At 48.8% G+C, this 27,710-nt stretch overlaps 2 protein-coding genes and 1 long non-coding RNA gene across 16 annotated transcripts in view; 2 read left to right on the plus strand and 1 right to left on the minus strand.

The window, feature by feature from the left end:
• Positions 1-3,558, plus strand: part of GDPD5 (glycerophosphodiester phosphodiesterase domain containing 5) — a 90,924-nt gene extending 87,366 nt beyond the window's left edge. For all 14 annotated transcript variants that reach the window (XM_036324950.1, XM_036324937.1, XM_036324947.1 and 11 more), the window contains one exon: positions 1,902-3,558. In XM_036324950.1, the coding sequence (XP_036180843.1) occupies positions 1,902-2,050 (149 nt within the window). In that variant the 3' untranslated portion in view covers positions 2,051-3,558. The remainder of the gene's footprint in view (positions 1-1,901) is intronic.
• Positions 337-27,055, minus strand: LOC118664631. The gene is made up of 2 exons (XR_004970374.1): positions 23,617-27,055; positions 337-492 (listed from the first exon to the last, which is right to left on the minus strand). It is a non-coding gene; the product is annotated as an uncharacterized LOC118664631 (long non-coding RNA).
• Positions 10,307-19,334, plus strand: KLHL35 (kelch like family member 35). The gene is made up of 6 exons (XM_036324951.1): positions 10,307-12,027; positions 13,109-13,293; positions 14,898-15,016; positions 15,649-15,837; positions 17,810-17,998; positions 18,893-19,334. The coding sequence occupies exons 1-6, from the start codon at positions 11,084-11,086 to the stop codon at positions 19,079-19,081; spliced, it is 1,815 nt and encodes a 604-aa protein (XP_036180844.1). The 5' UTR covers positions 10,307-11,083; the 3' UTR covers positions 19,082-19,334.
• Positions 27,056-27,710: the final 655 nt, after the last annotated feature.

Genomic DNA, 27,710 nt, shown 5'->3' on the forward strand with positions numbered 1-27,710 from the left:
TTGCAAGGAAGTGACCTCGCTGCAGCGGAAGGATGGCTAGGAGGGGCCTGGGAGAGGGGTCTGCGCTGAGGGCGGAGCGAGCAGGGGCAGGAAGGCCAGTCCAGGCAGGAGCAGCGTTCAGAGGAAGTGAGGGAGCACTGCTTCAGGGCACCGGCAACCAAACACCGTTCCATACGGCGGGCGTGGCGGGGCCGCGGCTGGCCCACTCCAAGGTGGTGCCTGGTGGCCTGGCCAGGAGCTTGGGCCTCATTCTGGAAGCAGAGGAGGATTGTGGGAAGGTTTGTATTTGGCCGTTGTTGCAGTTGAGCTGTAACAAAGTACTACGAAGTGGGAGGCTCAGACAACAGAAATTTATTGTCTCACAGTTCTGGAGTCTAGGAGTCTAAAATCCAGGTGTCGGCAGGGCTGCGAGGGAAGGATTTGGTCCAGCCCTCTCCCCTCGGCCTGTAGATGGTCATCTTCCTGTCCGCATGGCGTCCTCCCAGCATGCATCTTGGTAATTCAGGAGAGAGATGTGAATATGGGAACAGAGAAAAGCAGAGATTTATAGAGCACTTAGGAGCCAGGTGGATCTGGAGTCAAATCCCAGCTCTATCCCCAACTAGCGGTGTGGACTGGAGCACACTGTCTAACCTCCCTCAGCATCAGACTCCTTGTCTGTAAAGTGGGCTAGTAACCCCCAAAGGATACGTGTGAGGGTCGCGGCCACGCCGGTCCAGAGGGTCCTTGGTAAACACGCATGGACGAGCGAGAGCCCAGTGGGGGTGACTGTGGTTTTGGTGGGGCTGGCTCCAAGGATCAAGGATCATGTGACCATCTCACCATCCACTCCTTTACGATTCATTTCTCGAAGAGATGAATGTCAGACACTGTTTCAGGTGCTTAGGAGGCACACATTCTTGCTTACCTTTGCTCAAAAAAAAATCCTCCTGGGAGCCTTCCCTGAGCACCGAGACGGGTTGGAGTGCCTGCCCCCGCCCCCCCCCCCCTCCTCCCGCCCCCCCCCCCCGACGTCCCACAGCCCTCTGGCCACACTGGAGAGCCCCTCCTGGAGGGAGGGGCCAGTCCAGGGCACCTGGGATCCCCAGGCCCTGCACTGTGCCCAGCCTCAAGTCAGAGGGCTGAGGAGCAGGAGGCCAGCCTCTACCGGGAGGCCTGGTAGGATCTGCCCAAACCCTTCCCCCTCCCCTCCTATAGTGCCAAAGACCATTCACTGAGCACCTCTGAGGCACGCTCTGAGGGGAGTCGACCACAGTCCTCACTCCAGGCTGAGAGGTCGTCTCCAGAGACCCTCAACTCCACCAAGGAACCCTGAGTCCCCACAGGGAGGTCTCGGCTCCGCTCAGCAGACCTTCCCCTGGGCCTCTGCTGTGTCCAGCTCTGTGCCAGGCACTGGGGACACAGGGGCCCAGACATCACCCCTATCCTCGCAGTGCTCCCGCTGGTGGGGGCCACAGGCAGGGGCAGTACAGGATGTGAGGGGTGGGGGGGCATGAGAAGGTCCCGTCCCTGCCAGAAGAGCGGGGTCAGGGAGGCTGTGAGGAGGCGGCAGTAACACAGATGAGAGGAACGAGCCAGATTTTTAAAGAAGGTGTTGATGGGGCAGTCACTCCCAGGAGAGGGGCCAGTTTGTGCAAAGGCCCTGGGGAGAGTAAACACATGGGTGTCGAGCGGATGGTTTGGATGCGGGTGGTTTTCTGTAGAAGGAAGAGTTCCGGGGGAGAGGAGACACCCAGGGGGCCTTGAATACCAATCTCAACACCCAACCTGAACCCAGTGGTCTCATCAGCATCCACGAGCCTGAGCAGGGGTCGCTGCAGGCCACCCTCCCACAACATCCTCCCGCCATCCTCACGGACCTCGCTTGCCCCCACTCATTTCTGCCTCCTCTGGCCCAACAGAGATCAGCGATGGCATGGAGGTCTCCGATGAGCTCTCTGTATGTTCAGACAACAGCTACGACACATATGCCAACAGCGCCAGCACCCCAGTGGACCCCCGAGGGACTGGCGGCCATACCAAGACCCTCGCAGACCGGAGTGGGCGTTAGCTGAAGCCCCGTCTTCCCAGGCTGAGCCTAATGGAGAGACCCGGGAACCCAGAACAGCAGGCAGAAGCTTGTCTGGCCTGGGAGTGCTTTGGGAGCTGGGGCCATGGCCTCCTCGTTGGCTCCAGCCCCTGTCCGCCATGACCTCTCTTAGGGGGTAGGGGCTCCTCTCCCCGCTCAGGCCCAACCGGGCCAGCACTCCAGCCTCCCAGATGCCCCTGCAGGCCTGGGGATCCTTCCTCTGGGAAGTGTGGGGCCTGGTCCTCCCCTGAAACCCTCCCTGGAATCCTGGATACTTTGATGGGCCACTGGGCCGTGCCCTTTCCCCTTTCCCCTGTGGCAATGGAGGATGTGGATGCTCACGGGGGACCACCCTCCTGTCTGGGCTGTGAAGCAGCCGATGTCTCTGTTTCTCCTGCCCAAGGACCTGGGGCCAGGCCTCTGCCCCCAGCAGCTCTGCTCTTCACCTCAGTCTCACAGCACAAGGAGGCTCGCCTCAGGAGGAAAGCCTGCAATCGTGGGGATTCTCCTCCGACCAGCCCGCCGCCACCGGCCCTGCCCCAGGAGGGGGCCCCAGCCACGTCCTTGGGAGCAGCTGGAAGTGGCCAGAAGAGCAGGCTCAGGGCTGCTCGGTCCCTGCCCAAGTGTCCAACAGCCTCCGGGGCAGAATGACCTGCAGGCTCAGGAGAGCAAGGCTGGCACAGTGACCACAGGGCAGGGCCCCCTGGGAAGAGCGTTCTCTGGGCGTGGTCAGGGGGCGGGCATGTGGCCAAGAAGGCCTATAGAGGAAGGAGCTGGAGGGACTTGGCCAAGTGGTTAAAGCTGACACATCATTTCTGAACTGTCACTGGAAGGATGGGGACGAGCTTGCCGAGTTTGGGATTCCGTCTTGGCCCCATGACATGAGGAGGAGCCGTTCTCAGAAACGGGAGAGTGGCAGGCTGGCAGGTTCCTTAACAGCCCAGGGCTGGGGGCCGATCTTGGAGAGAGAAAGTGACCGTCCAAGGCCACACAGAACAAGTGGCACGAGAATCCCATCCATGCCTTCTGTAACCAGCCAGGAACAGCACGGAAGATGGGGAGGGCTCCTGGGTCTGATGTCAGGGTGGGCAAAGGGCCTAGGAGGTCCCCGCATGGCCCCATGGAGGTGTTCTGAGCTCCCTGACCTGTGGAGACAGACCTTCAGCCAGCAGATGCCTCTCCACCATGGCAGAAGATTGGCTTGGACTTCTCAAGGATTTGGACCTGACCAAAGCCAGCCCACCCCATTCCTGGCACATTGGGATGCCTGGGTTGAAGCCCAGTATAGTCCACAGATGTCCCTTTCTGTCATTCAGTCCTTGGACCTCTGCCCTCCGTGAAGGAGTCTGCAGCGGCCTCGAGGCAGGTCTGTAACCCCCATCTTTGTCCTAAGAGTTTGTGTGATCTTGGGTGTGTCCTAAGGGGAAAAGGGAGAAGCTGAACTCTAGCACCAGCCTGCATTAAATAAACATGGTGCTTTCTGGAACCAAGGGATGTGTCTCTTCTCCAAGCAGGGGTCTTCTGGGTAGAATTCTTGGGGTCGGAGTAATTCTGCCACCTTCCTGGAGGAAAGGAAGAGAAACCCCTCCCAAACGTTGGAACCCAGGCTGGGCCTCCCCGCCACACACACACACATTAACTTCTAAGACGGCCTCTCAGGACCTGTGAAGAGTTCACCCCTTCTTTCCCCCACTGAGCATCTGCCAAGTGCTCCCCTTCCTGGAGCAGAGGTCAGCTCCTTCCCCTCCTTGGGCACAAGGGAGTACGAGTGAAACCTGGAACAGCTGGGTCAGGAGTGGGGTTCACTGTCCTACCCCAAATGCCCCATAGCCTGCTCTCCAGCCTCTGGCAGGCCCAGCAGGAAAGTGGCCTTGACCTTTCATGCCTGCTCCTCCCTGTCCAGGCAGTGCCCCTGGCCAGGATGTCCCAGGCTCCTGGCCCGACTTGGGCAACTTGAGACATCCCGGAGTTCCCAGGAGGGGGTAGAGCAGGCTAGGAGTTCTCTGTGGAAGAGCCAGAGTCCCACTCTCACCAGAGCACCCCCTTCCCAATGCAGACAGTCCAACTTCCTCCTCTCACCCCAAACAATGGAGGAAGGATGGAAGCCAGCCTGTACTTGGGCAGATGGCTGGCCTGCCTCCACCCTCAGTTGAGCCCACAGCACGTGGTCAACCCTGGCTCCTATGCCTTGACCTGAGGAGTTACTGAGAACCCCAACTTCCTGATGTCCTCCCTTGTCTGCAGAAGACAACCTGCCTGCCTGCCCTTCAAAGAGGCCTTCCCTGCCACCCCCTGTAGATCCACTCCATCCTTCCTCCCTTGGGCCTCAGTGGGTGACACCTCCTCAAGGTTGAGCCTTCCCTCTACTTCCTCCAGGGTCCTCCTTCCCAAGGATAGATAGAAAGGTGCCTCAGTCTAGAGGTCCAAGATGGCAGTGGCACAGGAAGACGCTGAACTCAACCAAGTATACACATGTATAGAGAGCAATCACTCCAAACAACTGAGGACTGAATGAACTAAATATGAGAACGAGACCTAACAGAAGGCTGGGAAGCCACAGGAGTTCTCCAGGAACCTCGGGAATATCTGGGGCTAGAGGGCCAAGTGAGACGATCTACATCCCCCTGGACCCCCACAGCACAGGTGGGGCTCTAGTCAGGTAATCGGGCCTACCTGCAAGGCTGCTGCAGTGCGTTCCCAACACATCACCTGAGCCCATTGTGGTTCCAAACAAAGGCAGCAAGCACAACCCCCAGGACATTACGACACACACTTGCCTCCCTCTTGCAGCTGCTCAGGGCTGGTAGGCCAGTGGCCCATGTATCTCAGGCACTTGCTTGGCTCCTACCAGCCTGTCGACTTATGAACCAGGAAGTTCCAGTTCCATTCCCGGTCACACCACATGCCTGGGTTGCGGGCTCGATCCCCAGTGTGGGGCATGCAGGAGGCAGCCAGTCAATGATTCTCTCACCATTGATGTTTCTATTTCTCCCTCTCTCTCCTTCTAAACACACACACACACACACACACACACACACCACATCATAAACCATGGAGGGGATTGTAAAAAATGTAGTCCTTGAAAATATACTTAAATTTAAATGCCTTAAAATAGGTTGCTATTGATATAGAACAGTGATGGCGAACCTATGGACATGCGTGTCAGAGGTGACACGTGAAGTCATTTTTTTGGTTGATTTTTCTTTGTTAAATGGCATTTAAATATATAAAATAAATATCAAAAATATAAGTCTTTGTTTTACTATGGTTGCAAATATCAAAAAATTTCTATATGTGACACGGCACCAGAGTTAAGTTAGGAGTTTTTCAAAATGCTGACACGCCGAGCTCAAAAGGTTCGCCATCACTGATATAGAATGATATACATAAACCTCATGGTAGTAACAAACCAAAAACCTATATTAAAAAATAATAACAATAAGGAATCCAAACAAAATAGTAAAAAAAAAAAATAAAAAGAAAAAAACCCCAGCAAACTACAGGAAGGCATCAAAAATAAAGAAAGAATAAAGGACTATAAAAACAACAAAAAATAAAACAACCATTAACAAAGTGGCAATAAGTACATACATATCAACTACTTTAGATGTAAATGAACTAAATGCTCCAATAAAAAGGCATAAGATGCTGAGCTGATTAAAAAACCATGCCCCATCTATACGTTGCTTACAAGAAACTCACTTCAAATCAAAAGACACATTCAGACTGAAAGTAAAATCACTAAGGAAACAATGGCCTTAAATGACAATTAGGCCAGATGGACTTAGTATTTTTTTTTAACATTTCATCCAGAAGCAGCAGAGTACACATTTTTTTCAAGTGCACATAGAAAATGTGAGAACATTTTTCAGGATAGACCACATGTCAGGCCACAAAACAAGTCTCAATAAATTTAAGATTAAAATCATATAAAGTACCTTCTCTGACCCCAATGGTATGAAACTGAAAATCAATTACAAGAAGAAAATTGAAAAACACACAAATGTGTAGAGGCTAAATAACATATTAAACAATGAATGGGTTCACAATGAAATCAAGGGTTAAATCAAAAGATACTTTGAGCTAAAAGAATATACAATGACCCAAAATATATGGGTCACAGCTAAAACAGTCATAAGAGGGACGTTCATAGCAATAAAGGCCTACTTCAGAATTAAGAAAAATCTCAAATACACAATATAACCTTACACCTAAAGGAATTGGGGGGGAGTGGGGGGGGGGGGGGACAAGCAAAGCCCAGAGTAGAAGGAAGGAAATAATAAAGATCAGAATGGAGCCCTAGCCGGTTTGGCTGAGTGGACAGAGCGTCGGCCTGTGGACTGAAGGGTCCCAGGTTCGATTCTGGTCAAGGGCAAATGCCCAGGTTGCAGCAGGCTCGATCCCCAGTAGGGGGCATGCAAGAGGCAGCTGATCAATGATTCTGAAAACTGTAAGACACTGAAGAAAGAAACTGAAGAATACACAAATAAATGAAAGGATACACCTTGCTCATGGATAGGAAGATCGGTTTCATTAAAATGTCCATACTATGCAGAGCAATCTACAGATTCAATGCAACCCCTATCAAAATACTAAGGGCATTTTACAGAACTAAACAAATAACCCTAAAATGTGTAAGGAACCACAAAAGGCCCTGGAGAGCCAAATAAATCTTGAGAAAGAACAACGAACTTGGAGGTATCATGCTACCTGGTATTAAATTATGTATATTACAAGGCTATCCTAATCAAAACAGCATGATACTGGAATATAAACAGACACAAAGGTCAATGAAACAGAATTGAGAGTCCAGAAATAAAAGCACACCTACATGATCAGTAATCTATGACAAGGAGGCAAGAATATGCAATAGGATAAAAGCAAACGGTGTTGGGAAAACTGGACAGATACATGCAAAGAGAGATTAGATCACTTTCTTAGACCATATACAAAAATTAACTCAAAATGGATTAAAGTCTAAATGTAAGACCTAAAACCATAAAAGTCCTAGAAGAAAACATAATAGGCAGTAAACTCTTTGACATTACTCTTAGCGATGTCTTTTTGGATATGTCTTCTTGGGTAAGGGCAACAACAGAAAAAAATAATGGGGCCACATCAAACTTAAAAGTTTTTGCACAACAAAGGAAACCATCAACAAAACAAAAAGACAACCCACTTAATGGTAGATCTTCCCAAATGACACTTTCGATAAGGAGTTAATATCCAAAATATATAAGAAACTCATACAACACAAAAAAACACACACGCACAAAAACTGATTTAAAAACGGGCAGAGAACCTGAATAGATATTTCTTCAAAGAGGACATACAGATGGCCAATTGTCATATGAAAAGATGCTCAAGGTCACAAATCATCAGGGAAATGCAAATTTAAAATGAGATATCACTTCACACCTGTCAGAATAGCTATCATCAATAAATAACAAATAATAAGTGTTGGCAAGGACGTGGAGAAAAGGGAACCCTTATTCACTGCTGGTGGGATTTTAAATTAGTGCAGCCACTATGGAAAACAGTATGGAGGGTCCTCAAAAATTTTAAAAAAGAACTTCCATACAATCCAGCAAATCCATTTCTAGGTATTGGAAGAAAATAAAAAGAATTCTAATTTGAAAAGATATATTCACCCCTATGTTCACTGCAGCATTAGTAGTAATAGCCAAGCTATGGAAGCAAACTAAGTGTCCATCAGTCGATGAATAAAGAAAATGCGGTACATATACACAATGGAATATTATTCAGCCATAAAAAAGAATAAAGTTTGCCATTTGCGACAACATGGATGGATTATGTTATGTGAAATAAGTCAGACAGAGAAATACAAAAACTGTATAATTTCCCTTATATATGGAATCTTAAAAAAAAAAAACCACCAAAAACGAATAAAATAAACAAAACAAAAATAGACCCACAGATATAGAGAACAAGCTGATGGTTGCCAATGAAGAGGGGGTGGAGGATGGGAATAAAGAATAATGTTCTTAAAAAGTGCCTGGATCTCTCACATCCTTTAACAAAGAGTAACACATACCACCCTATTTTTAGGCGGGAGGGGGACACCTCATTCCCTGCAGCAGGGTCCTCCTCGGAACACTCTCTCCAAGGCCTCAGGACACATACCTGGCCACCGTCACAGTGACCCCTCCTATCAGACTCGGCCGCCTAAGCCTGGCCAGAGCAGGTTCCTGCAACACCCGGCCTCAGTGACTCCTCATGGCATAAGGCTTTCTGTAAAAAAAGCTGGAATCTGGAGTATCCCTCCTGTCAAGATGAAAGACCAGCCAAAGGAGGGGCTGGTCTAGGGCTTTAGGACATATCATGGCAACACCAGGACAGATCACAGGTGCCCCAGGCCCATTGGTGCTCTAAGTCAAGGCAACCTCCTTCCAAACTGCTGTCCTTTTCTGTGAAGCTAAATCTGTTCATCCACCCCACGGACATCAGGCCCTGGCGCCCTTTGTAGAGGCAGCAAATGATCTGGCATCCGTCTATGGAGTCGCTTCCCTCTGGCTCCAGGAGGCCAGCCCAGCCCACAGCTGCCTCCTCCTCTCCACCCCAACCAGGTCTGTCCAAAACCACCATGCCAGTCCTACTGTACCCCTTCCAAGGTAGGTACATTCTTGAGTGAAAACCTCAACTCATACTGTATCACAGAGGACCACAGGATGTTCACACGCATGACATGGTCCACGGACAGAGACCCCTGTCATGCACACACTGTCCACAGAGATGCACCCGTCACACACAGAAATGAACAATCACACAGAGACACAGACAAAGAGATAGGGAAACACTAGGCATATAACCAGATGCATGGTCCCACAATGACGTCTGCTATCAGCAGGAATACAGACATGGCACAGTCACACCGCAGGAAGGAAAGCTAGACCTTCAAGCCACGAAGTCACATTCTTAGTCACACCTGCAGCTACAAGGTTACACTCACCCCAATGCTATGCGGCTGCTGAGCCCCACACTCTCTCCCAGTCTCATACAAGTACCCTGGAACACCTGAAAGCTCACCACCACAGGCTCTACACCATCGCCCAGGAGAGGCACCCACCGTCACACCTGTGCAGCAGTCAGTGCCAAGCCACTCCAATCCAGGCACACGGATCCCGGAGTTGCACATAGTCAATCGCATGCTCATTCCTCCCTCCTCCCCCTTTTCCTCCTTCCAGGGCTGTCCAAGAGTGAGTGGAACAAAAGCCCAGCGTCCCCTCTTTCCCTCCACCCTCTTTTCCCCTCCCCCTGGCGTCCAGCCCCTTTGTCCTTCCGCAGCTGAGCCTGAGTGGCAGTCTGGGCAGCACAGCAGAGACACTGGAGCCCAGGCTGCCAGGGGCTCAGGCAGCAGGACAAACAGAAGTGGTCTGTGCAAGAACAGCAGCTTCAGGGCGCCTGGGAGAGGGCATGGCCAGGTAAGTGCTTAGGACACAGGGCTGCCCTAACGGTGTGGTGTCTACAAACCTAAGCATGTTTGTATGGGTGGGTGTGGGCATGAAAGAGGCAGGGTGGCATGTCAACTTTTAGGGGCTGGGTGCCTCAGTCTGCATCAGGACCTATAGCTTTAGATGCCTAGACTCTTAGCTGGATGGGAGAATGTTCCATCTGGGCGCCCTTCAGCTCCCAGAATGGGAATCCCCAGGTGGAAACTGTGTCTGAGGTCCCCGTGTGTCCACTGTGCCCAGAACAGTAGATGAGCTGTAGATGAGCTGTAGAATGAGTAAGTACAGGTGCACTTCCCAAACAGCCCTATTGCCCTAGGACAGTGGTTCTCAACCTTGGCTGCACATTAGAATCACCTGGGAAACTTTTTAAACTCCTGATTTCTGGGCCTCATCCTCGGGAAATTCTGTTTCTTTGTTACTAATGCTGTGGCCCCACCCCATAACAAAGAAACAGAATTTCTGGAGAATGAGGCCCAGAAATCAGAATTTTAAAATACATATATATATTTCTTTATTGATTTCAGAGAGGAAGGGAGAGGGAGAGAGAGATAGAAACATCAGCAATGAGAGAGAATCATTGATCAGCTGCCTCCTGCACGTCCCCTACTGGGGATGGAGCCCACAACCCAGGCATCTGCCCTTGGCCGGAATCGAACCTGGGACCCTTCAGTCCGTAGGCTGATGCTCTATCCACTGAGCTAAACTGGCTAGGACAGAAATCAGGATTTTAAAAAGATTCCCAGGTGATTCTAATGTGCAGCCAAGGTTGAAAACCACTGTTCTAAGAGCTCCCCTAATATTCTGTCCTTCCCGTGCGAACGCCACCACACCACCACCAAGTTATAAGCTCCCGAGTGCAGGAGCCATGACTGCCTTGCTCACTGCCTGGCAGAGAAAAGGTTCTCCCTCCATACATACTTGTTTAATACTACACTTGACCTTGAACAGGTACTGAGCACCTGCTATGGGCCCAATCCGATGGTGTTGGGGAAGGGGCCCCTACAGGAGATGGGCAGGAGACAAGATGGGGTGAGGAGAGGGAGGTAGAGTTGTACTCCTCCGCATACACTGGGCCTGTATTCCTGGACCAAAGGCTACAGCTCCTGTAAGTGGCCCTTCCCTATCCTGATATTTTGTACAGGTTCCCAGCCCCCTCAAACCGTGGGAGAGGTAAGCACTCTCTGGAGTTGGTAGCCACGTGGCACTGCTGCGTCCCTTGTGGGAGTCCCTAAATACTTTCTACTATACTTTTGAAACCATTCCTTTATTGGATCCTTCGCAAATTACCCAAATGAAAGCGTGCCAGCTGTGTTCTATCGATACTAACAGAAAACAGCTTGGCGAATTTGAAGCGCAGGAAGGGCAATTTGGCTTAAATGAGCAGGTGACGGAGAAGGTGCAACAACTAAGGCAGGAGCTAGCTAGCCCCTCAAGTAGGCAGAGACTGCTGGATCCTTGCAGCCAGCCATTAGGAATCTGGATGGGAGAGTGGAAGGAAGAGGAGTTGAATGAATGAAAGAAAGAAAGCACACTACTTACTTTCATGCCTACCTGTGACGAGGGGCTTCCTGCCCTCGATTTGGCCCCAGCCCGGTGGACTTTCCCACGCTATCTGTGTTGTTCTCTACCCAGCAGGATGCTAGAGGGCCCCTCACTGGGGGAGTCAGAGCCAGGCGCTGAGGCGCCCTGCTCAGGGTCTTGCCACGCGCAGCGCGTCCTGCAGACCCTCAATGCCTACCCTGGGAGCGGCACCCTCACCGACGCGGTGCTGCGCGCTGGCGGCCACGACTTCCCGAGCCACCGAGCTGCGCTTGGCACGGGCAGCGCCCACTTCTGCAGCTTCTTCGCAGCCAGGCAGCCAGAGCTCGGTCAGGCCGTGGTGCCCGAGACGCCGGGCGCCGGGCGCACCAAGGCGGCAGCAGCGCTGGCCGTGGCGCTCGACTACGTGTTCAGTTCAGGCGGGCAGCTGCGCGCCGAGGCCGAGGACGAGGCGGCCGCCGGGCGGCCGGGCGTGGCGGGCCTGCGCGAGGCCTGTACGCGCTTCCTCGAGGGCAGCCTCCGCGCCAACAGCCGGGCGCCGCGCCACGTGGCCGCCGCCTTCCCGCCCCCCTGCCCGGCGGGGCGCTGCGGCCGCGGGCGGCGCCAGGGCTTCACCGAAGCGGCGCGCCACGCCGACTTTCTGAAGCTGGCGCCCGAGGACGTGGCCGCGCTGCTGGCGGACCCGGCGCTGGGCGTGGCGCGCGAGGAGGCCGTGTTCGAGGCGGCCATGCGCTGGGTGCGTCACGACGCGCCGGCCCGACGCGGGCAACTGCGGCGCCTGCTGGAGCACGTGCGCCTGCCCCTGCTGGCGCCCGACTACTTCCTGGAGAAGGTGGAGAAGGACGAGCTGCTGCGGGCCTGCTGCGAGTGCCGCCCGCTGCTCCTCGAGGCCCGGGCCTGCTTCATCCTGGGCCGGGAGGCCGGTGGGCTGCGCACGCGGCCACGGAGGTACCACCCCCACTCCCCCAACATTCAACCACTCACTCATTCCTCCGTCATTCTTTAATTCATCCTTCAGTCATGCCTCTTGCATGAAATTCACTCATTCATTCAACAAACGTCCCATGGGCTTGGTGTGGGGCATTCTGCCCTTGTAGAGTTAACAGCCAATGGGGAGGTGCAGGGGTCTCACACCTAATGCACTTTTTCTCTTGCCCATCTGTCTATAATTCTGAGTGTTCCCTTTGTGCAAGTCTTGTGCTGGGTCCCTGGGACTCAAGAGTGATTTGAAAACACCCTAAACGCTCTAGGAGCTCAGACTAGTAAGGGATATAGTAGGCAGAGCCTGGAACACCAGGCCAGGAGATGGGTGGAGTAGTCCAAAATAGAAGACAAGGAAGTCCACTCTCTTACCACTGTATTTCCAACGCTAAGTACAGGGCCTGGTACAAAGATGCTCCATATTTGTCATAGGAATTAGGCAGGAAACCAGTGGTTAAAGAGTTTGGGAATCCTGGTGGGGTCAGAAGTCTGAGGGGTCAGTGGGAGGGGAAAACGCTTTGTTGCTGAAAGGGTATGTAGCCTGGTTCAGTGATTAAGGTATGGGTTTAGGAGATGTTATAGGAGGGAGGCAGCAGAATTAGGGAGTGGAGGCCAGAAAGGGTAAGGAGAATGGGTTAGCATCAGACAGACCTGGGCTTGAATTCCAGCTCTTTTGCTTACTGGCTTGCATGACTTTGGGCAAGCCTACGTTTTAGCCTCAGTTTCCTCCTCTGTAAAAGGAGTAATAATCCCTGCCTACTAGAACTGTCATAAAGAATAAACTAGGTGATTTTTCTAAGTAAGGTTAAAGGCTTTGTAAAGATGATTTTTCTGTAACTTAGAGGTCAGTGGAATGGGATGAGGATTGGTGATCCTTGTCCCATCAATAGCCAGAGGGAAGGTTGGAAGTGACAGAGTCTAGCTCAGGGATTAGGAGAGGACAGAAGGACAAGGAAGGGCAGGAGGACTCTACAGTGTGGTCAGTGAGAGAGTGAGAGGCTGAAACTTGGGCGCGGATCAATGGATACTGAGCTTATCCCCACGCCAGATTCATGGACCTGGCTGAAGTGATTGTGGTCATTGGCGGTTGTGACCGCAAGGGACTTATGAGGTTGCCCTTCGCCGACGCCTACCACCCAGAAAGCCAGCGCTGGATCCCACTGCCCAGCCTGCCTGGCTACATGCGCTCCGAGTTCGCTGCCTGTACTCTCCGCAATGACATCTATGTCTCAGGTGAGAGCAGGGCCGCATCGGGAGCCCACAGGATTGGCTCGTGGCTCCTGAGCACTGCCCCCTTTTTCCCACCAACCTGGAGATTGGGGTGGGATATTTCCTGATAACCTAGTTTTGGCTGAAATGGTATGTAGTCCTGCACAGCCAATCACTGGTGTGACTCCACCCTTTATTCAGTAAAGTCAGCTTCAACTCATATTAATCACTTCTTCTTATTAGCTACTATGTGCCAGGCATTATGTTAAGAGGCTTACATTAATTAATTCTCTCTAAGTCCCATTTCACAGATGAGAAAACAGGCTCAGAGAGGTTAAGAATTTCCCTATTGTCACAAAATTGACAAAGCTAGGAGCTTTGATACCAACAGACCGTGCCTTTCCTGAGATTCAGGCCCTAGAGACTCAGAGGATAAAACACAGTTCCTGCTACCCTGATGTACCCTGGAGAGGGGAAAATGGACTTCCCTTTATGACCAAGCTGAATTTGATGGGAACTCTCAGACCCCAAGTGAGCTGGAATCCTACTCAGGGAATCTGGCCCGACTTGGAGGGAACAGCACAGGCAACGGCATGAAGGCAGGAACGTGCAGAAAGGAACCCCAGTACACAGGGCTCTGACGTGTAGGCTGAGTGTATCTGGGAGAGAAGGGAAGCCATTGCAGGTGAGGGAGGAATGGGAGTCTGGAGTCAGATCAGGGAGACTTTGACTCCAGGCCTAGGTAGACTGCACTTGATGTTGTAGGAGCTATGGGTGGCTGGGAAGGATAAGAAGCAGAAGAATGAGGTGGAAGCCTCAGACACCATCTAGGCCACACTTTATCACTGGACAGCTTATCCAAGGCCACTGGAAATACAGAGGCCAGGGCTACAAAACAGAGGTGTGGCTCAGGCTGAGGCGGGGCGGTCGGAATTGCCCCTGGGGAAGCTACTCCTAAGATGTAAGTCCCTGGTCAGGAACCCCATGCCAGCCAGGGAGAACGAGTCCACAGCCTGCACCCTCAGTGCCTGCCCTGCCCCCCCCCCTCACCCCCACCCCCGGAGCGTGCTGTGTCCTTCACTAATACCAGTGTTGGGCTTGGGGCTGGAAGCTCTGGTTTGGATCAGTGATTTTCAGCAAGTCATTCCTGGCCTCTTATGCGTCATCCAAGTTTCCTATCTGTAAACTAGGTAGTAATCCCAACACCTCATGGAGGGATGAGACAGACCTGAAGCCATGCAGGAGAAGGCAGGAGTGAGACAGAAGCCCGGGGTCACCCTCTACCCCTCCCCATCCTGTGTAGGTGGCTCTGCTTCCTCTGCCCCAGTGTACTCCTGATTCTTGCCCTGGGTACCTCCAGTAGACTTCTAAAGTGCCCCCCTTTGCTTCCCTGAGCTCAGAGCCTGGCACACCACCACGATGTACCGAGTGAAGATTAGTTCCTTCTCCCTGTACCTCTCAGGCCTCTCCCCTCAAAAGTCTATGCCTGTTGTCCTAACTCAGACTTTGCCACCACTCATTCAAAGCACACGGTCTGGGCCACATCAGCTCAGGAGAAAGTCCTTCTTGACGTCTACCCTTAACTCTTCCTTTGGATCTGGGGGCAATAGTTGCTTCTCTCTCCCCAGGAGGCCACATCAACAGCCATGATGTGTGGAAGTTTAGCTCCCATCTGCACACTTGGATCAAGGTGGCCTCACTGCACAAGGGCAGGTGGAGGCACAAGATGGTGGTCTTGCACGGACAGGTAGGGACATGCAGCAGCTGCTGCCACTGGGGCCCAGGGTATAGATCTATAGATGTCCTTAGAGAAGGCCCTCTCTAAGACCCTCTCTCTCTGTAAGGGCTCTGAAGTCTCAAAAAAGAAAGGGACTTGCTCAAAGTCACATCAAAATACTAATGCTAATAGTAATTACTGTAATAGTATAGCCTACGGCCTAGGGTGTGGGCTCTGGGGCCAAATAGCCTAGGTTTGAATCTTGACTCTGCCACTTAAGACCAAAACACACACACACACACACACACACACACACACACACACACACTGCCAGTTATCTTTGTAAGCTACATCTCCAACTCAGAAATGCAAATAAAAGTGCTTCTTAGAATCATTTAAGGCAGTAAACCCTTAATTGCCAGCTATTATTTAAGCATTAGCTTGGTGTCGAGTATTTTACAGATCAATTCTACATGCAGGACCCATTCCAGAGATGGATCTCATTATCCCCAGTGAGAGGAAATCTGCTAAACGAGGTTGTCACTGGGTGGTGGTAGCATGGGGGTTCGCCCGGGCCCTTTTGCTGGGGTGGGATAGCTTCTGGCACACAGCCGGAGCCAGCCCTGACTCCAGTGGGGGGACCCCCTTTTCCTCACACATAGCTGTTCGTGGTGGGTGGCTTTGATGGACTACAGCGCCTGCACAGCGTGGAGCGCTACGACCCCTTCTCCAACACGTGGGCGTCTGTGGAGCCGCTCCTGGAGGCCGTGAGCTCGGCAGCGGTGGTGCCCTGTGCTGGCCGGCTCTACGTGATTGGGGGTGCCAGGCAGGACAACATCAGCACAGACAAGGTGGGCGTGGATAAGAGGCCTGCTATGTGTTGGCGTTGAGTTGGCACTTTCCGGTCCTCATCCATTTTCTTACTTAATCCCATCAACGCCCCTGAGGTAAGCTATGTTTGAGGTCACACACTGGGTCAGCAGCACAGCTAGGCCTGAATGTTTGGGCTGCTTGGTGCCATATGGTTTTATAGATTAAAAAATTAAGTGAGGGTGCTCGGCCAGGTGTCTGTTAGTTGGAGGGTCCTCCCACACACACCCCCAAAAGGTAGCAGGTTCGATTCCCGGTCTGGGCACCTACAGAAGAAACAAGATCAAGGTTTCTCTCTATCTCCCTTCCTCTCTCTCTAAGATAAACAAACATATCCTTGGGTGAGGATTTTAAAAAATTAAGTGAGGGCAAGAGTGGGATTAATTAAAATGTTTTTCTGCCAGCGTGTCTGATGTGGCTCAGTGGTTGAGCATCGACCTATGAGCCAGGGGGTTGCACTTCGATTCCCAATCAGGGCACATGCCTGGATCATGAGCTCGATCCCCAGTGGGGAGCATGCAGGAGGCAGCACGATGGTTTTCTCTCATCATTGATGTTTTATCTCCCTCTCCCTGCCTCTCTCTCTGAAACCAATAAACACATATTTTTTAAAAAGAAGTTTTTGTGCCATTCAAAAATATAATACTCATTATTGAAAATTTAGAAAACCGGAAACAGGAAAAAAATCACCCATAATTCCCCCACCTAAGGATAGTAACTACTATTTAATATTATGGTGCATTGCCTCCCGGCTTCCTCTAAATTGACTTTTGATTTTCTGTTTTAGTTTTGCCTTCTTACTATTGGTGGTGTTGTTTTTTCGTTTGTTTTGTTTGCTTTTTAATTACTGACTTTAGACAGGGAAGGAGAGGGATAGATAGAAACATTGATGAGAGAGAATCATCGATTGGCTGTCTCCTGCACGCACGCGACTGGGGATGGAGCCCACAACCCTGGCATGTACCCCGACTAGGAATTGAACCAGTGACCTCTTGGTTTATGAATCAATGCTCAACCACTAAGCCACACTGGCTGGTGCATTCTTACTGTCAGTAAAATTTCGCATTCTGCTTTTTATTCTTCATGTAAGAGTAAGAAGCAGAATGCACTTTCCACATGCTTAGCAACTCGTCTAAGCCATCACGTCAGTAACTGTGTAATAGGCCACTGGGCGGGTGACCTATAGTCTACTAAACTCATTTAGTTTTTATGAATAAAAATTAATCTTCATAATGGCAGCTCTCTCCTTCCCCAGATGGCCTCACAGGCTGTGGTCTGGGATTTGAATCTTCCCCAGCTAGGATCACTCGTCTTTCCTTATCCCTTGACCCCATTTTCCCAGCACCTTCCTGGGGCTGGCTGAACTGCCCATTTAGTACCCAGTACCCTCTTATGCAGCACTGAGTTGTTTTAGGCCATTCTGGGGGTCTCCAAAGAAACAATGAAACGGAGAAACGGTGAGCAGGCAGCTACAGTACAAGCCCTCAGAAATTGTGAAAGGTGTCTTAAACACCTGTAGGACTGGGAGGCATGTGGACAGCTGTAGTAATGAGCTGCAAGACACCCCAGCTGGAATCTTATCATGACCTCATAGCACCAGGAAGAGGGATGAGGATTGACTGACAGTGCACGCAGCCAGGAACACATCTCCATGGGGGACCTGCTCTGAGGACTTCTATAGCACTAATTCAGGCGGCATCTCCATGTCCTGGAATGGAGACCTCCCTTGGACCTTGAAAGATGAAGATGTTTTCAACACAGGGAGTCCAGGGGTAGGAGAAAGAGGTGGAACTAGACTTGAGGGCAGGGATAATGGGTTTTCTCTACCCTCCCAGACACTAGCTGAGGCAAATACTGTGCTGAATGAGTCCTGATGGAGAGAAGTGGGAGTGCATGGGCAGCAGGGCAGTTGGGGGGTGAAGCTTCACCACTGCCAAACCTCCTGCCTTTCAGGTGCAGTGCTTTGACCCCAAGGAGGACAGGTGGAGCCTGCAGTCACCAGCACCCTTCTCTCAGCGATGTCTTGAGGCTGTCTCCCTCGAGGACACCATCTATGTGGTGGGAGGCCTCATGAGCAAAATCTACACCTACCACCCTGGTACAGATGTCTGGGGGGAGGCAGCCATCCTCCCCAGCCCCGTGGTAAGTGGAGGGTCCTAGGCATGGCCCTGACACTGGTTTCACTGAGGAGAGGGAAGACCCATTTCTAAGGATCTGCATCTTAGAGATAGTGAGTCTTGTGTCTCATTCCACGCTAGGTGGTTCTACATGGTTCTCTAGCTTTGCCCTCACAATGAAAATCAGCTTTGCATTTCACAAATGAGCCTGGAACCCCAGTCCCAAGTGCTGTAGCCTTGGGTGGGAAATTTGGTCTAAGTCATCTTGCACTCTCTCCTGTCCTGAAGGCCACTAGCTGGTAGCCTACTGAAGAGATGGGAGGGGGGAGCATGGAGAAGGACCTTGCTAAGTTCCCCTGCCCCAGTGGTATCAGAGAAGGGAGGCCCAGGCCCTGGATGGATGCTCTGGCGTCTGTATACCTTTCCTCTCCCACCTTTTGTCACCTCCTGAAACTCCAGAGACTGTATAGGGGTGTGGTTACACTGGTAGTCCCAGCCAGCTCTGACCTTTAGTAATCCTAAGAGCCTGAGACTTCTGGCTTCTCTAAGTTTGAGATCCTAAGGTGGTGATGGTGTTAATTATTATTATTGTTACTGGAGTGCTTACTGTGCTTCAGGCACTATGTAAAACACTTTACACGCTTAACCCCATTAAGGGAACCTAAGGAAGGTACGACTGTTCTTCTCACTTTGCAGATAAGGAAACTGAGGCCCAGAGAGGTTAAGTGACTTGTCCAGGATTCATTTAGTAAGGGTCAAGCCAGAGCTTTCTGCCTTCCATCCAATTTCTGGTCTAACATTCACACTGCTTGCTCACATTCTGTGGGTCAAGGTTTTGTTGTCTGGCCTGGCCAGCTAGGGACAAAGTGAGCCCCAGGCTGGACCCCATAGCTGACTGTCTTTCTATTTGTACACCCAGGAGAGCTGTGGCGTGACTCTGTGTGATGGGAAGGTCCACATCACTGGTGGGCGGGATGATCACGGGGAAAGCACCGACAGGGTCTTCACCTTTGACCCCAACAGTGGGCAGGTGGAGGCCCAGCCGTCCCTGCAGCGCTGCACCAGCTCCCACGGCTGTGTCACCATTGTCCAGAGCCTGGGCAGGTGACTCAGATTTGGACAGCCTGAGCCAGGAGCAGAGAGAGAAGGGAGAACTCAGGCTCACCACTCTGCTTTCCTCATGGAACCGCCATGTAAATAGCCCCTTAACTTATTGCCCCCTTTCTTGTAGAAATAAAACGTCATTCAAAGGTTGGGTCTGTGTTCCAGCTCATGCCTGCTTTGCCTGGAGAAGTATCTGCTCCTTGTTTTGACTCTTTACAAAGCACCTACATGTTACTTCATTTACTTTCATAATAGCAGCGTGAACATAATTTAAAATATTATGAAATATTCCATGCATAAAAGAATATATATTTTTGTGCAGTTTAATAATAATAATAAAACATCTTCCTTCCTACCAGCTAGCTTAGGAAATAATCTGTCACAGCCCTGGGTCCTGTGGCTCAGTTGGTTAGAACGTCGTCCCATACACCAAAAGGTGGCAGGTTCGATTAAAAAATTTTTTTTAGTCTACATAAAAACAAAAAAAAGAAGTAGAATGTTAGAAATGCCTTTGTAGGCTCTGGTGTCTATTCCCAAACCCATTCCTTTCCCATAGTCCTTTGAGGTAATCACTATCCTTCAACTTGAGATTATCAACACTTTTAACTTTTAGTGAGCTAATTATTAATATCTGTATTTCATGAAGCTGCAGAATCAATGAGACATTTCTGGTCAGGAGAACAACCCTCTCAAATTCAAACACCTAGCAGAGATAGACAAAATTAGAGCCCAGACAACGAAAAAGACAAAGACATAGGTGTAAAAGTAAGCAAACATGTCCAAGGATCAGAAACAACAGAATTGTAAAACCCCAAGGAAGGCAGAAGTTTGAGCTCTGGGGCTCAGGCTCTGAGGGATAAAGGCCTTAAAAACAGGATTCCGGTCCAGGCTCACTGCTAGAAGCCAGGGCCGAGGTGGTCCACTCGTGAAAGAAACTGAAACAGAAACCCAAATGGCCTTGGGGTCCGAAGCTTGCAGCTGGGTGATGGGTGCCAGAGCCACGGGCCTTCGAGAACCCAGCGAGGCTGCATCTGGACCTCCAACACCCCCAGCATCAACAGGGGGCACAAACCCCTGATGTGACTAAGCACCTGGGTTAGCCTGGGCTCTAGAGAAAGCAGCACAGAACTGCTGGATAGGAAGGGGTGATGAGAGAGGGAATGAAAGATGCCACAAAGGGAATCTGTGAGGCAGAGGCCTAGTGGTGCAGGTTCTGTGCCTGTTTCTAAGGCCCAAAGGACGGAGGACCTAGCCAGACCCCATCTGGGACTCCCCTCATTTGCACCCAGACTGCCTTTTAAAAATCTATCATAGGCTCCTGCAACTCCTCCAGCACAGGGCCAGCCCCACGCCCCTCCCATCTTCCAAAGCCCCAGGGCCCTGTCTGGGAGATCTTTCCAGCTGGGGCTGGCCCTTTACAGCCCAGCACAAAGGCCCAGGTCACAGCTGAGCTCCTACCTCCTGATTATCCCTGATTAGGGAGCCTGTGACCATCTGGACATGGCTGATAATGGCAGAGATGAAGGGGGTGTAGGGGGAGGCCCAGTTCCTCAGAGCCCGCCTGCCCCGACCCCAGGAATAACATCCAGGACAAAGAAAGCACTATTATTTGCCTGTCGGATAGGCCCTATCCCATCAGATGCCCAAGTGGAAATGAGAGGGGCAAATCCAGGGCAAGCTCTCCCTCACCTGGGCTGGGCACCTCCTGTGTGCCAAGCAGACTGAACCACTTCCCCCACGATGACCATTCGTGTTCCCTGTGCCCTTTCATGCAAGTGCTGATGCCCCTTCCTGCTGTCTGCTTGGGCAGACCTGATACCCTCCACCCCCCGAGTTTACCACTCTCTCCTCGTGTTCCTTATCTGCCCTGGTTCTGTCACCTGACATATGGCCAGACCTTTGTCTCCCGACACCCAAGGGATGCCCTTTGAGGCAGAGAAGGTGTCAGCTTCATCTGTGTCCCCCAGTGCCCAGATCAAGGCCTCCCATTGAATATATTAAATCAAAGTTTTTGCTGTTTTCTACCTCACAATGCCTATGAGTTGGTACTATTGCCTACCCCACATTTACAGACTCAGTTGTAAGTGACTTGCTTACTAAAGTCACTGAGCTGATAAGTGGTGGCAGAGCCAAGATTCCAACCTGCATCCAGCTGTCTCCAAAGCCTGCTCTCTCCATGCAGCCACATCCAGGCTCTGCTAATCTGAGAATGTGGGTGTTGCACATATGAATGAAGCACAGCTGTTTAGAAGTAGGAGATACATCATTTCCACCGAGGAAAATCCCATCCTGATAGAATTTTGTTCCTGTCCTTAGGGGCCTCCTTGAATGAAGGGAGGCATTATTCATGTCCCTAGTGAGTGAGGCTCACAGGAACACAAGCAAAAGTTGACACCCCATATGCCCTCATTTCCTAGGACTACTAGCTATACCTAATACTTTGGTCTCTCAGTCTAACTAGTCCTTTTGTGGAATGTCTCCCTGGCTCCTAACCCACTGCTTTCCCACTCCCACTACTCCCTGCAGCCAGACAAGATCAGAGCATGAACCCTGAGCATGGCCCCTTGGCCGTGCAGTACGCCAGACAAAGACTTAACTCTGGTATACCATCAGAAGCCACTGGAGCCAAATTCAGTTTTTAGTTTTCTTCCCGAGCAGTTCTAAGTAAGGATTAGAATTTTATGACTGTTCTTTTTTAGTGGGCTCCCAAAGAACAATGGGGAAATTTATTTTAAAAAACTAGGATATGCATATAAGCATAACCAATGGGCACAAGACACTGGGGAGTAAGGGAGGCCGGGGGAAGGTCAAGGGGGAAAATAAAAAGGAGACATATGTGCTACTCTTTGTAATATTATAAGCAATAAAACAAAATTTAATAAAATAAAACACTAGGATAAAATTCATTCTCTTACAATCACCATATGGAATAGTTGGATTCTTGCATAAATCTAAAATACATTGAGATCTTGATGAACTTAATTTTTCTGTATCTTGAAAAACTTTATTTCATAATAGAAATGATCATATTACTCGTCAATTATTCCCAACTATGTCAAACAAGACTAAGATGGTAAAAAAATGGAAGAATGATGGTATTGCCTAAAAGATGCAATGAAATAAATTATTACATCATCTTTCAGTTTCCATATTACATTGCCCAAAGTATTGGTTGTCATCTTTTAAAAAGATATCAAAGAAGTCTAGAGACATCAATTAAGAATTCAGGCCCTAGCTGGTTTGGCTCAGTGGACAGAGTGTTGGCCTGCAGACTGAAGGGTCCAGGTTCGATTCCAGTCAAGGAATACCGGGGTTGTGGGCTCCATCCCCAGTAGGGGGCATGTAGGAGGCAGACAATAATTCTCATCATTAATGTTCCTATCCTTTTCCCTTCCTCTCTGAAATAAAAAATATATTTAAAAAAATAATAAACTCAGGACTTTTCATTTCCCACCCATAATGACAAGAAAAGAAAGTTGACTGAGGACATTTCACACTTATTACACAAATTAGAAAAAGAATGCAGAGGCACATTGCTGGACTCTAGTCTCTAAAGATAGGAAATTGGTCACATAAGCAAAATCTTTCCTAGATGAATTTTCTCAAGAACTGTTGAATGAACAATATATTTCTAAAAACAGAAAGGAACTATGGTATTTTAAGTCATAAGGCATTATTTAGTGAAGTCGTTCAACAGGATTTCATCATGCAGAATTTTTATGACAAAAAAACCTGGACCATCCTGTTTTGCTAAAGGGTGGTGTAGCAATATTCTTTCATCTTTTATGATGCTTATGCACCCAAATTTACTTCATACTGTTTGTTACAGTTCATAAGTGGGAATACACTGAAGACAGTTGTGTAGGTGAAGGGAAACAGATGCTATAAAAAATTTTAAAAAATAAAATTCATTGGTGTCCAGCTGGTGTGGCTCAGTGGTTGAGCATTGACCTATGAGCCAGCAGGTCAAGGTTCAATTCCTGGTTAGGGCACATACCTGGGTTATGGGCTCCATCCCTAGTGTGGGGCATGCTGGAGGCAGCCAATCAATGATTCTCTCATCATTGATGTATCTCTCCCTCTCTCTCACCGTCTCTGATATCAATAAATAACATTAAAAAATAAAAATTCATTGACTTGGTTATTCTAATTGATCTTTATAAATCTAAAAATAAAAATGTTTTGCCCTGGTTGGTTTGGCTCAGTGGATAGAATTGTCAGCCTGCACACTGAAAGGTCCTGGGTTCGATTCTAGTCAAGGGCACATGCCTGGGTTGCGGGCTCGATCCCCAGTGGGTGAGCGTGCAGGAGGCAGCTGATCAATGATTCTCTCTCATCATTGACATTTCTCTCTCTCTCTCCCTTCTTCTCTGAAATCAATAAAAATATATATACTTATAAATAAAGTGTTTTAAAAGCAAGGAACATGGCTGGCTGTCCTTAAATTATGAGCCATCAAAAATATTGCATGTTGACAAGGCAAGTGCAAAAAACCAGAAGAAAACAAAAGCAGTAAGCTAGAGCCCATTAGAGATGTACCTGAAATCTGGAAGCAGTTATGAGTATGTTCTAGTCACACATGGGAGCTGATGAGCAGTTCATTGCATTCAAGGAATGTTGCTCATTTTGGGTAAATGTACCTTCAAAACAAGGAAAATTTGGAATTGTTTGCTGTTTTAATTCATATATATTTGTGCATATACACGACTTTATTGATATAATTCATCCATTTAAAAAGTATAATTCAATGGTTTTCAGTATGTTCAGAGTAGTACTAATACTTGTGACGGTTATGGGGCAGTTGATGGCCCACCAGTGAGGGCAGGATGAATAGGTCACAGCAGTCCTCCCCTCAGGGGGGAAAGGCCCAGCTGCACCTGGCTAGGTGAAATGGTACAATACAGGACTGAGCAGCAGAGGCTCAATGGTTTCCTTTCAACTTCAGAGCTCCTGGGGGGCTCCATCTTATTTATGAATGTGAGGGTATGGGATCAGATAAGTTCTTCTTCCCAACCTATGGTCTTATTCTCAAATCAGAAGTGGGGATCTTGAGATACCCTAAATATTTTTCCAAGCCTAAGAGAAATCACACATTCCCCTAAGATGTATTGCACAAATTAAAATCGCTGTAAAGTGAGGTAATGGAATCCGCCCATTACAGGGATGTTGGGAAGTTTAAATGACATATTCACAGCAGGCTCAGGGCACATAATTATCTTCTCACCATGGTCATGCTGCTTATCAAACTATAAATGTAACTTTAGCAACAAATACGGAAGTGGTTTGTTTTAGATTAAATAACATCAAAAATCTGATGACCCTAAGGTAATAGTGAGAAAAACAATCTTTGAATCCAGACTCTGGCTTGAAGGCCTGGGCTCTTACCTGTTAATAATATCTGCAAACAAAATTATTATTAGATGATAAATACTAGAAGAGACATACTGGCATTTAGATCTCCTTTAACGGCCACAACAGCCCTGTGATAACAAAAACCAAAAAGGTCCAAAGTGTCAGTGAATCTGTTGGTGTCAGAATTTGAACCCAGATTTCTAATTGTAAAGCCCGGCCTCTCAAATGTACCTTGTAAAATGCTCTGCAGAGAAGGGCATCCTTCAATCTACTACATCCTGGCTGACTTCTGCATGCCTTTGCCTAACTTCCCAGCCAGAAGTTGAGGTGGTGAGCTGGGGACTGTGGCTGGTTTCTTGGACCCCTTTGGGAGATCATAGATGGGAGGAGCAGGAACCCCATATTATCACTCTGCTGTGGGTTCCAGCAGCCTTCACAAGTGTTTTGCAAGCCCAGATTCTGTCTGGAGGTAAAAACCCACCCCACCCCATCTCATGTCAACAAATCCTTGTTTTCCTCTGGCCCCACGTTTGTGTCCTTTTCCTGGTTCTCCAGAGCTGTCTGCTGGTTGTCTGCTCTCTGGACCTATTCCCAAGTTCTGACTTTAGTAGGTGTTCTTTCCTTGCCCGATTGGTCAATAGGCTCTCAGCTCTTGTCATCAGCTGCCACATATCCTAATGACCACAAGCTAACTCTTCAGAGCCTTTGGATAAAAAGCCCAGGAAAGGCTTTGGCACTTGCTTCCATTTGCCAGCAGCTGTATTTCCACCAGTGGGTCCCAAGGGCTATTTCACAAGTTTTGGCTGCCTAACACGAACACTTGGAGGGGACGGAGGCAATATTTGAGTTTGGGCCTCACTTCCACTATGAAAGCCAAAGGGGCTAGCTATCTTCTCACCTCTGGCAGCTGGGCCAGATACCAGACTTGGCCAGTCAGATGCTACCACCTGAGATGTAAAGAAAACGACAGCCCTAGCTTGTTTGGCTTAGTGGATAGTGTCACCTGTGGACTGAAGGATCCCAGGTTCAATTCTGATCAAGGGCACTGCCTGGGTTGTGGGCTCCATACCCAATAGGGAGCGTGCAGGAGGCAGCCAATCAATGATTCTCTCTCATCATTGATGTTTCTATCTCTCCCTCTGAAATCAGTAATATATTTTTAAAAAATATATTAGAAAAACCATTCACTGAGAAAAATTGGGGGAGGCTAGTGATTATCCTCTAGGAAGCCTGCATGTCTTGGTGAGCTATGATTATTCAGTGTTCACCTAAGCTCTACATTTCTTCTATGGTTTGCTGAAATGAAAGGTTTAAAAACTCCCTTTCTTGATCTCAAGTAATGGCTATACAGGGATGTTTATGTTAACAATTCAAGCTGCACACTTAAATACTAATAATTTACATACTTTTCTGCCTATCGGCACAGACACTCCCAACTGACAATGTTCAACTTATGATTCTTCAACTTAATAATGGTGCAGAGGTGATTCCCATTCAGTAGAAAGGCTAGCAAGATGTAGTGCAATACTCTCTTATGATGCTGGGCAGTGTCAGTGGGCCACAGCTCCAAGTCAGTCCCAAACTCCCAAGGGTAAACAACTAATACTCTACAGTGTACTGTGTTGCCAGGGTGTTTGGGGTAGTGTTTTTGCATTCCATCATGTCTACAAAATGCCCACCTGTATCTCCTGCTTTGGGTGAGAAGAGGAAGGTAATTACTCTTGAGATAAAAACTGATGGTAATTGCCCAACTGTAAAATATAGTGTTCTGAGCACATTTTAAAGCTAGGCTGATTTGGTAGCTAGGTTCACTGAAGGCATTTCTGACCTACGGTATTTTCAATTCATGAGTTAATCTGGATATAACACTACCTTAAGTCAAGGAGCAGCTGTTCTTCAGTAAGTTTATTTTTCTCTTCCCAAGCTGCTACTTGGGTGCACATTTGTCATAACACCACCTGGTGGTAAGTTAACAGCACTACTCAACACTACAGACTAATTTCCAATTTTAGTAGACTGAGATTTGCAGAAAACTTTATATATTTTTTACGATTGATTTTAGAGAAAGGGAGACATCAATGTAAGGAAGAAACACTGATCAGTTGCCTCCCACACACACCCTTACCCTCTGGTGCATGGGACAATGCACCACTGAGCCAAATCACCTTATCTAATATACAAAGACCTGTGACTGGCTGTGTCAATACTAGATGCTAAGATCCTAGGTGACCAGGATTGTCATAACCTGTTGCCAGCACCCAGACCTTTGGATGCTCACATTAGTTAACTAATTTCTCTTAAAAAAAAAAAAATCCCCTCACAACCGAATTACACAAATCCAGAAGTACAGAAATAAAGCATCTTAGCTCAATTCAAACAGTAACATTTCCAGTAAAACTGCAAAATGCCAATAACTTTACACACAAGAGATAAAGCCTTATAAAGGGGAATATCTCTATTAATGAGATGTGGTCTCAATTCCATCAATACTGACAAAAACAGTAAGATATTAGTCTAGACCAGTGATGGCGAACCTTTTGAGGTCGGCATGTCAGCATTTTGAAAAACCCTAACTCTGGTGCCGTGTCACATATAGAAATTTTTTGATATTTGCAACCATAGTAAAACAAAGATTTATATTTTTGATATTTATTTTATATATTTAAATGCCATTTAACAAAGAAAAATCAACCAAAACAATGAGTTCGCGTGTCACCTCTGACACGCGTGTCATAGGTTCACCATCACTGGTCTAGGCAGTCGATATAAACATCAAAGGTTCTTTTAAAAAGTGAGGGGAAGCCCAAAGATACATTTGTCAGCACTCCTAACGTAATTCACTCAAACATTAGGCCCTTACCACGTGCCAAGCAGTATAACCACAATGTGCAGTTGTCTGTACATGTGCATCTTATAGTCCAGTCGGAAAGACAACCAAATAATCAGAGTGCCCACTAGGTGGCCTGTGGAGCCAGGTTATCTCACAGCCAGGCCTCACCACCAGGACGGTGTGGCTACCAGACTTGGCCTTCCAGGCCCATGACAGTTGTCATCAGGAAGGAAAGTCCCCGCTATGTGATAAATCTAGTTATGAGTCTTGTAGAATTATCAAGTCTGTCCCTCATTAGTTTCACCTAAGTATAACAAGAGCACCAGTTACTTATAAATAAATAGCAATAGAAAACACTTCCAAATATGATAAAACAGGAGACAATTTTAAATATTCTTTTTATCTGTGCTTCAAGCTCTTCATCACTGGCACAAATTCCACTTACACTTTA

This window comes from Myotis myotis, unplaced genomic scaffold, assembly GCF_014108235.1.
Source record: "Myotis myotis isolate mMyoMyo1 unplaced genomic scaffold, mMyoMyo1.p scaffold_m19_p_10, whole genome shotgun sequence".
Taxonomy (NCBI): Eukaryota; Metazoa; Chordata; class Mammalia; order Chiroptera; family Vespertilionidae; genus Myotis; species Myotis myotis.

Coding starts and splice junctions, on each gene's coding strand:
- KLHL35 (XM_036324951.1), top strand. CDS start 11,084: ATGCCTACCTGTGACGAGGGGCTTCCTGCCCTCGATTTGGCCCCAGCC. Junction 12,028..13,108: donor CTGCGCACGCGGCCACGGAG/GTACCACCCCCA, acceptor TCCCCACGCCAG/ATTCATGGACCTGGCTGAAG. Junction 15,017..15,648: donor TGGTGGTCTTGCACGGACAG/GTAGGGACATGC, acceptor CCTCACACATAG/CTGTTCGTGGTGGGTGGCTT.